This window comes from Piliocolobus tephrosceles, chromosome 16, assembly GCF_002776525.5.
Source record: "Piliocolobus tephrosceles isolate RC106 chromosome 16, ASM277652v3, whole genome shotgun sequence".
Classification (NCBI taxonomy): Eukaryota; Metazoa; Chordata; class Mammalia; order Primates; family Cercopithecidae; genus Piliocolobus; species Piliocolobus tephrosceles.
Genome location: NC_045449.1, coordinates 523,038 through 532,920, shown reverse-complemented (window position 1 = coordinate 532,920; position 9,883 = coordinate 523,038). Strand labels below are relative to the sequence as shown.

At 49.8% G+C, this 9,883-nt stretch overlaps 2 protein-coding genes across 2 annotated transcripts in view; one reads left to right on the top strand and one right to left on the bottom strand.

The window, feature by feature from the left end:
- Positions 1-6,283: 6,283 nt before the first annotated feature.
- Positions 6,284-7,312, bottom strand: LOC111527161 (diazepam-binding inhibitor-like 5). Its single transcript, XM_023193360.3, has one exon. It carries the CDS (start codon positions 6,732-6,734, stop codon positions 6,384-6,386), a length of 351 nt encoding a protein of 116 aa, XP_023049128.1. The 5' UTR covers positions 6,735-7,312; the 3' UTR covers positions 6,284-6,383.
- A 9-nt stretch (positions 7,313-7,321) lies between these two features.
- The window catches only part of GEMIN4 (gem nuclear organelle associated protein 4), a 6,654-nt gene continuing 4,092 nt past the window's right edge, over positions 7,322-9,883 (top strand). Inside the window, exon 1 of the mRNA XM_023193351.2 lies at positions 7,322-7,472. Within this exon, the coding sequence (XP_023049119.1) occupies positions 7,463-7,472 (10 nt within the window). The 5' untranslated portion in view covers positions 7,322-7,462. The remainder of the gene's footprint in view (positions 7,473-9,883) is intronic.

The following is a 9,883-nucleotide window of genomic DNA, read 5'->3' as shown; positions in this document are numbered from 1 at the left end:
CAAGTTATATATGGCCCTCTTCTAGGTAATTGGTTCTTTTTTTTTTTTTTTTTTTGAGACAGAGTTTCATTCTTGTTGCCCAGGCTGCAGTGCAATAGCGCGATCTTGGCTCACTGCAACCTCCGCCTCCCGAGTTCAAGCGATTCTCCTGCCTCAGCCTCCCAAGTAGCTGGGACTACAGGCATGTGCCACCACGTTTGGGTAATTTTGTATTTTTAGTAGAGATGGGGTTTCTCCACGTTGGTTAGGCTGGTCTCGAACTCCCGACCTTAGGTGATCCACCCACCTCAGCCTCCCAAAGTGCTGGGATTACAGGTGTGAGCCACCGTGCCCGGCTTTTTTTTTAACACATGTGGAAATTATTATATGAACTTTGAATAACCAGATAAACTTCTGCTTCTCTTTAGAATGTATGTTAATTTTCCTATTTCCTATTAGATTAAGAAATTTTTAATGTTCATCTCTAGTAATATTGTCCTCGTGAAAAGAAATGCCTTTTCCCAATGTATTGGACCGCTATAATGTGGCCCTCGAAGTTTGTTATAGTAACATAAGTGGTTTATATAAGTACTGAATGACTGAATAACATACACTGGTTTCCCTTTTATCGGCTTATCTTGTATTTTGTGTACCAAAACGTTTTTCTCCTAAATATACAACCATGCATGATAGTGGGCACCATGCAGGGTGCAAGATAACGCTGTGTGTCTGCACAGGACATTTTCGCTTTAGGAGATCTACCTCCTTTTATTTATTTCATCGCTTGTCATGTCTTTTGCGTTGTTGCATTTTTTGTTTTTATTTTTGAGACAGTTTCACTCGTCACTCAGGCTGGAGTGCAGTGGTACAACCTCGGCTCACCGCAACCTCCGCCTCCTGGATTCAAGCGATTCTCCTGCCTCAGCCTCCTGAGTAGCTGGGATTACAGGCATGTGCCACCACGCCTGGCTAATTTTTGTATTTTTAGTAGAGACGGAGTTTCTCCATGTTAGTCAGGCTGGTCTTGAACTTCTGACCTCAGGTGATCAGCCTGCCTCATCCTGTTGTGTTTTTTTTAAACATTTTATTCATCCTAAAGCCCTCGAGTGTACAACTTTGGCTTTTTATCAAGGAATCCAGAAGCTTGCTTCTGCACAGTTCAGCGAAGTAATTCTAAACCAAAAAACAGTAATTTTTAAAAATTATTATTTAGGCCGGGTGCAGTGGCTTATGCCTGTAATCCCAGCACTTTGGGAGGCTGAGGCAGGTGGATCGCCTGAGGTTGGGAGCTCAAGACCAGCCTGACCAACGTGGAGAAACCCCCTCTCTACTAAAAGTACAAAATTAGATGGGAGCTCGAGACCAGCCTGACCAACATGGAGAAACCCCATCTCTACTAAAAATACAAAATTAGGTGTGGTCGTGCACGCCTGTAATCTCAGCTACTCAGGAGGCCAAGGCAGGAGAATCCCTTGAACCTGGGAGGTGGAGGTTGTGGTGAGCCGAGATCACACCATTGCACTCCAGCCTGGGGAACAAGAGCAAGACTCCGTTTCAAAAATATATGTATATTATTTAGATATTCATTAGATCTGCAAAAACTAATTTTAAACTAAAGTTATTACTTTCCCACATCTGGGGGATATGATCAATTAGAAAATGAGGATATAAGAAAGATAGTTTTGGCTGGGCGTGGTGGCTCAAGCCTGTAATCCCAGCCCTTTGGGAGGCCGAGACGGGCGGATCACGAGGTCAGGTGATCGAGACCATCCTGGCTAACACGGTGAAACCCCGTCTCTACTAAAAAAAATACAAAAAACTAGCCGGGCGAGGTGCAGGCGCCTGTAGTCCCCGCTAATGTAGTCCCAGCTACTCGGGAGGCTGAGGCAGGAGAATGGCGTAAACCCGGGAGGCGGAGCTTGCAGTGAGCTGAGATGCGGCCACTGCACTCCAGCCTGGGCGACAGAGCGAGACTCCGTCTCAAAAAAAAAAAAAAAAAAAAAAAAAGATAGCTTTGCCCAAGCTGGTGTTTTGTTTTTGGTTTTGAGACATTGCTCTGTCACCCAGGGTGGAGTGCAGTGGCTTCATCATGGCTGTCTACAGCCTTGACCTCTCAGGCTCAAGAGATCCCCCCACCTCAGCCTCCTGAATAGCTGGGACCACAGCCACGTGCCACCACACCCAGCTAATTGTTTGATTTTTTGTGGAGACACTCTCACTGTGTTGCTCAGGTTGCAAGCTGGTGTTTTAAACAGATGAAGCTGGAAAGTTCTCCAGCTTCTCCAGAGTTGTTTTTTTGAATTGAGGGGTTATGGAGCCTACGTGTAAATACAAGTGTGCCTTGAGTTAAATCTCCAGAAAGATTTAGAATGGCCGTGTTGCCAGAGCTCTCCTAGTTAGCCTGCAGGAGTGTCTGAAGTCCATGTCCGTCTGACATATTACCGGAATTAACAAACCCAGGGACATTCAGTGCTCCTTCATGTGACTTTCTGGCTATCTCACCTGCCACTCAGTGCTGGTGTGATTTAGCAGCCAGAGTTTTCCGGAGACCTCCAATGTGTCTGTTGAAATTCAGGGTAAGAGTTGAGAAGTTTCCCTGTTTGTTCTTAAGCGTTCTTACCCTTACCTTAGGCGAAATCAGTAGTAAATTTACTCTGACTTTAATGATCAATAAAGAAGTGCCCTTGCTTCATCCTCTTTATATAAAGCAATAGAGTCACATGGTTCAAAAATCAAAACAATATGAAAAGGTATTTTAAACCAGATAAGTGTCTGAGACAAGTCTTGCCCATTTAGAGGTTTATTTTGCCAAGGCTGAGGATGTGCCTGAGAAGGAGACACAGCCACAGATCTGTGGCCCGCACTTTTTCCAAAGAAGATTTTTAGGGCTTTACTTTGTGGGATATGATGAGGTTTCTCTTCAAATAATCTGATCAATATTTTATTCTTTAATTCTTAGTACCCCCCCTTTTTTATCCTTTTTTCCTTTGTTAGATGCCTAGGCACGCCACAGTACCAAGTGTTATCAGTGCCAGCTCATATTCCTTTCCTTATTTGGAAAGAGGACTAACTTTCTAGCTCATTACAGATACCCCTTCCCCTTCCTCTCCACTTTCTTTTACGTGCCCACTCTATCTAAAAAAATCAAGTGTTTAGCCAAGTGGGATTAGTTTAGATTGTACGAGCCGACCCCGGCCAATGGAAAAAGGTACAGGGGCAGGACTTGTGTCAGGAATAAAGGCTCTCGTGCCCCTTTGTTCAGGTGTGCTCTCATGGCGACTGGCCAACGAGGCACCCCTCTGCGCAGAAGTAAAATTGCTTTGCTAAGAATCCTTTGTTTGAGTGTTCAGTTTCCTTAGGATTTTAAGCATTATTCCTAACAAGTATTTAAAAGGGAAAGGCCGGGCGCGGTGGCTCAAGCCTGTGATCTCAGCACTTTGGGAGGCCGAGGCGGGCGGATCACGAGGTCAGGAGATCGAGACCATCCTGGCTAACATGGTGAAACCCCGTCTCTACTAAAAAAATACAATACAAAAAACTAGCCGGGCGAGGTGGCGGGCGCCTGTAGTCCCAGCTACTTGGGAGGCTGAGGCAGGAGAATCGCGTAAACCCGGGAGGTGGAGCTTGCAGTGTGCTGAGATCCAGCCACTGCACTCCAGCCCGGGAGACAGAGTGAGACTCCGTCTCAAAAAAAAAAAAAATAAAAATAAATAAATAAAAGGGAAAGAGCAGGAAGGGAGGGAAGAAGGAAAGGAAAAATAAAGGAAGGTAGGTAGGGAGATAAGTGGTTACATTCTTGTGAGGCTTTGATTAGCGCTCACCAAATCTACATGTCATAGTGAAAGGAGGGGGTAGAGGAACAGTTATGCATTCAGCTCAGTGAATCTACATTGAGCGCTCACTAAATCTACATGTTACAGTGAAAGGAGCAGGCAGAGGAACAGTTATGCATTTAGCTCAGTAAATCTACATTTAGTGCTCACCAAATCTATGTGTTACAGTGAAAGGAGCGGGCAGAGGAACAGTCATTTATGCCTTCAGCTCAGTGAATCTACATTTAGCACTCACGAAATCTGTGTTACAGTGAAAGCAGTGGGCAGAGGAACAGTTATGCATTCAGCTCAGTGAATCTACATTTAGCGCTCACCAACTCTACGTGTTACAGTGAAAGGAGCGGGCAGAGGAACAGTCATTTATGCATTCAGCTCAGTGAATCTACATTTAGTGCTCACCAAATCTGTGTGTTACAGTGAAAGGAGCAGGCAGAGGAAGTCAGTTATGCATTCAGCTCAGTAAATCTATATTTAGTGCTCACCAAATCTACATGTTACAGTGAAAGCAGCGGGCAGACGAACAGTTAGGCATTCAGCTCAGTACATCTACGTTTTGTCTCAGGGCTGGTGAGGGATGGTTTCTGGTGTTGTCTTTGTCCCTTACCTATGAAGATAAGCTGTTAGTTTATATTGTTGGGTAAGGGAGACCACCTGGAGAGGTATGTGGCCTTCTATCTTCTAGCTTATCTGTTTAGGAACAAAAAAAGTATTTTGCATGTTCCATGACTCAATTTCCAAGCTTAACTTTTCCCTTTGGCTAAGTGAACTTGGTCCCAAGATTTTATTTTCCTTTCACAGTATACCCTGTGCCCATCAATCCCATTTCCCCTGCATCCTATAGGTAACACCTTCGTAAGCAAATACAACTAGATAAATCCTTATTTTCTCTCTTTTTAAAAACTTTATCTTACTGTTACTTTCTGCTGTCCTAATTATGGCACATTTTTACTTTCCAGGTTCTGTGATTTACAGTGTTCTGGCTATATAGACAGCTTCTAAACTGTCACCACATTGTCGAAGAAGATGTATTATTTTTACTATTTACATTTAACGTGAATGATGATCCTAAGTGCATCAGAACGTCTTCATAACATTCACCAAAAAGAGAGGGCAGCACTGCTTTTCTCCAGTGTGGCTCTCGCCTGGTCCAGTTACCAGATATAGTTCTTTTGTCACTGTGATGTCCTGGATGGGCTTCATTTTTTATTAATGTACTTTGTCTACAGCAACTTTCTGCAACTATGTGAACAGATCTTGAAGACACACAGTGAGGTCTGTTTCCTTTGTCCTCTTAAGTCTTTATGGTTGTTGCTTCTATTGTTTTATTGGTCCCAGTGAGAACTGGAGCTGACCTGATGTCATGATCTGTGAAAATAGTTTCTATTAGGGAAGAAGTACCAGGAAATCCCATATGCCACTGTAGACCTGCCTCTCTGGATACCATTTACTATTCCATACTCCAGCTGCTATGCACAATGGTTGTGCATTGAGGCCCCCATGATCATTAACAGGAGTAGAAGCTGGGTTCAGACACTCTGGCACTTGCATAGGTCAAGAGGTGTGTTGTGCTCTTGCAGCAAATCCCACATAAGACATCCATATGCATATTGTCCCACCAGCATCCCCTAAGCAGAAACCAGGGTAAGTACAGAACAGTCCCGAGAACATTTGGGTTGCCCGGCCTTAGGTGAGCCTTTCTGGGGCTGCGATTTTGACATCATCTGCTCCATTGTTTCTCAGTTGCCGTGTTCTGAGCCATCAATTGTTTCACCGTATTATCATCACGGAAAGCTTGGTCTCCCTCAAAACATGAACTTGGTAGGCCCTGTGTTCCAGTGGGGGCTTTTGGACTTGTTTTTTTTTTTTTTTTTTTTTGAGACGGAGTCTCGCCCTGTGGCCCAGGCTGGAGTGCAGTGGCCGGATCTCAGCTCACTCCAAGCCCCTCCTCCCGGGTTCACGCCATTCTCCTGCCTCAGCCTCCCGAGTAGCTGGGACTACAGGCGCCGCCACCTCGCCCGGCTCGTTTTTTGTATTTTTAGTAGAGATGGTGTTTCACTGTGTTAGCCAGGATGGTCTCGATCTCCTGACTTCGTGATCCGCCCGTCTCGGCCTCCCGAAGTGCTGGGATTACAGGCTTGAGCCACCGCGCCCGGCCAGACTTGTTTAGGACAGAGTCCCGCTCCCCTCTGTGGTGTTGGGGTATTAGTGAATCAGCCTTGAAGATAGAAGGGGCTGGGGCCTCAGCCTCCCAAGAGGCCGTCACTGGAGAATGGTCTCCTGCCCTCAGATCTTGGGCATTTCCACAGCACACTGTCCCCCCTCTCCTGCCAAATACGCTCTTGTAATAGGAGGGCTGGGAACTCCACCCAAAACCATACAAAAAGCCAGTCTGTGTATTTGGACGCCTCCCCAGCACTCAGTCACCGAGTTCCTCCAGTTCCTCTGTTTCAACAGCAGTCGGTCACTCTCACGCAGTTTAAGTGATTTATTGATGTCTCGGCTACGCTTGGACAGTTTCAGGACGTTTCAGCCATCAAGGTCTAAGAAGCCCTTTCCATTCCCGAGGAGCCCTCAGCCAGCCTCCTTCTTCAGCTCCTCACTCTGGCCGCGTAGCCGCTCACGGCGTCCATCTTGGACACCCCTTTGTTCGCGCTCCATGCCCCCCACTTCCTTCTTCTTCAGCTCCTCCACTTTGGCCGCGTAGCTCCTCATGGCGTCCATCTTGGACACCCCTTTGTTCGCGCTCCAAGCCTCCCACTTGGCCCTGGCTTTCACGTCTGAGGCCGGAGGGGCGGGGATGTCGCAGTCGCCCTGGGTGGCCTGTTTGTAGAAGCCGTAGATGAGCAGCTTCTCCGGATCGCTCACAGGACCCTTCAGCTGCTTGAGGGCCGCGCGCGCCAGCTCGAACTCCACTTGGCACATGAGGGGGTGGAGGCGGTCCCTGGTGCTAGAAGTTGGAGCTGGAGAGTAGGAATGGCGGTTACTACTCAATCTCAGGGGAGGAGGCAGGCACACGATGTTTGTGTTTTCTCAAGCACAGGCTGCAAGCTCGGGGTCCAGCGTACTGGAGCCACCCCACCATGTTTGGGCTCACACGGTGCATTTTCTGGGGAGGACCAGCCGTCAAAAGCGTGTAGGATCCGAGCCGCTGCTGTCTGAAGGGGGCGGCGCGCCGCGGCAGGAGCGCGTTGTGCGACTGTGTGTGGGGCGGCCTGGACGCGTGGGAGTGGAAGCCTCGCGTGGTGCTGCCGCGCTGGGTAGTAGGCGGCCCGCGGGAGGCGCTCGGTGGGGGTGAGCTGTCTGCGGGGCACGCGCGGGGTTACCGGATGAGGGTGAATGCGGGGCCGGGGACTCGTGAGCCGGACCCGCTGAGACCCCGGAAGCGGGGCGGGCAGGGGACGGTGCGGAGGGGTCTGGGGACCGACGCCCGGTACCTGAGTGGGGGGTGGGAGGCCTCTGCCGGAAGGCGGTGCTGTGCGCTTGCCGCGCGCGTTCGTGAGGACTGCGCGTGCGCAGTGGAGACTGTGGGCGGGGCCTGAGGGCGCCCACCGTGGCGCCTGCGCCGTCCATTGTGCTGTGCGTCCCGGGCCGCGTTCGCGTTCTCGGAGTGGAGGGGGCGTTAGCCCCGCGCAGCAGCCGGCGTCGCCGCCATGGACCTAGGTGGGTGCCGCGTCTCTTCAGCCCCAGATTGCGTCCCGCGATGCGCCACCGGGGCGGTGCTGCCCCGTCGCGTCTCCTCCTGCCGCGCACGCTCGCGCGGGCCTGAGGCGTCCCCCGCGTCGGGGCGGGTCTGGGGGTCCCCGGGTGGCCTTGATGGGGGTGGTCCGGGTCCGGCAGTGCGTTGGGCCGTGTCTTGCCGCCTCCGGCCCCCTCCGCGGGAAAACACCGAGCAGACGTGAAGTGAGAGCCCCTGGAAGCGCCCGGGGCTAGCGCACGTGCTTTGAGAAACGGGCTCTCTCCGAGCACCCCCGGGTGCCCCGGCGGCCTCGTTTCCTGAATGGCAACTGCGTTCTTGAGCAAGCGTCTTATGCTCCAAGTGTCTTACGCTCATCAGGTTTCCTCATCGACAGAGCTGGGAGAATGGCAGTGTGTCTCACCCACTGAGTGTTGGGCGACTTTTCATGGAGATCGCCGAGGTACAGTGTCCCGTGCGGGGCTGCGCGGGTCACACCGCGGTTGGGGCGGCTGCGTTCCTGAGGCGTCACTTTCTGAACCTGCGTGCGTCCTGATTCAGAATCTTGCAAGGTCTGGGAGACGGGGAACCCTGGAACTAGAAGCTCCCTGCTAAGCCTCGACACAGGGTGCTAAGACCAGGAGGCTGTTCTGGGAGAGCTGGGGGTGAGGCACCTCGAGATGTGTCAGCAGTAGTAGGCTAGGGGGAAATGGTCTGTTCCCCCCCCCCCCTCAAGAGAGCTCTTCAGGAGCGGAATGTTAGAGCTCTTAGGGCTTGGAGCCCCTCAGCCGTAATTGCTTCCCAGCCCCACCACATTCAGACGGGGGCACCCTCAGCAAATCGTTTCTGTGCCTCAGTGTCCTCTTCTCTAAAACGGGAATAATAGTCCTCAAAAGGTGGCTGTGAATCGAAGAGATCTTACATGTGTACCATCTAGCATCGTGCCTGGCATGGAGTAGGCGCATAATTAACCTAAGAAGTGGGCTCTAGCAAGCACTAGTTAACCATCCGTGATGAAGCACCGGAGTATTTTCCAGCTAGTAACTGCCCTGGGACTTACTACTTCAAACTGTGGGTACTTACTGCGCCTGGAAGGCAGGTGTTGAGGGCCAGACATCTGCTCAACTAATCCAATAATGCAATAAAATTAAATTTACAGCGTCAGGAGGGACCATATTTTGGGACCCTGGGAGAGCCTCCTGAGCCAGAAAGAAGGGCCGTAACCCCCAGAGAGGTCCCCTCTGCAGCCTCACCCTCCCTGGGAGTCAGCCTCAGCCACTGAGATGGATTGTTTCCACAAGTGGGTTACATAGTGCTGAACCCTTGTCCTGTTGCTGCTCTCATAAATGGTGGGAAGGGTAAGATGGTCCTTAGTTTCCTGGAGTCAGTGTTTTCTCTGCTGGTGTCTGGCCTGTGAAAATGGGGAATATAAGCTCTCGTGGGCATGAGAGACTGAGGAAGGAGTAGCATCTCTCAATCCTAGGAAAGGGGAGAGGACTCAGGAATGAGGAATAGGAAGCAGTATTTGTACCCTCGTTTTAGTTTCTAGGCCAAAGGAAACATGCCTGATAAAGGCCTACATCCTTTGATGTTTCTGAGCTGGGGGAGGCAAAGAATAGTGACAAGATTCTGGACCTGCCAACTATGAAAAGTTTTGGGGAAACCAACATTTACTGAGCACCTAACTAGACTCTGTAACCTGATTCTTACTGTAGCTGTATTTATCTATCATAGCGTCCCGGGGAGATGGGGTCAGGAGATAGCAATACCAACCCATGAGAAAGGGCTTGACTGGTATATATCACATGATCCTCAAAGTTATAACATGAAGTCTGTATTATCCCCACATATGCAGAAGGGAGGCTTGGAGAAGCAACTTGACCAAGATCACATCTTTTTTTTTTTTTTTTTGGAGATTGGGGAAGGTCTCATTATGTTCCCCCAGCTAGTCTTGAACTCCTGGCCGCAGGGATCCACCTGCCTCAGACCCCCCAAGTAGCTGGGATTACAAGTGATAGCCACTGCACCTGGCCAGAATCACATTATTTTTAAATGGCTGAGCTAGGATTTAAACCCATGTCTGATTAAACATCCCAAGATGCTTTCCATGGTAAGTCTGTGTCAATCGTTAGTTCCCTGAAGGAAGGCTTAATTTAGCACAGTATTTTCTGTATCTGCTCCCTGGTTTCTCCCACAGAGCAGGGCCATGAGTAGCTTGTTTTTGACCGGAAGGAGCTGTGGGTAGACTGTTTCCCTGAAAGGTAGAAGAATGTTTGAAGCCTGTTCCCAAGGCAAGGTTGTAAAGGGTGAAGGCAGGGCTTGTCTGATTCCTTCTGTGCCCGTTACTCCATGGCTGTGTGATTGCTCTGTGCCCATTACCCTGTGGCTGTGTGATTGC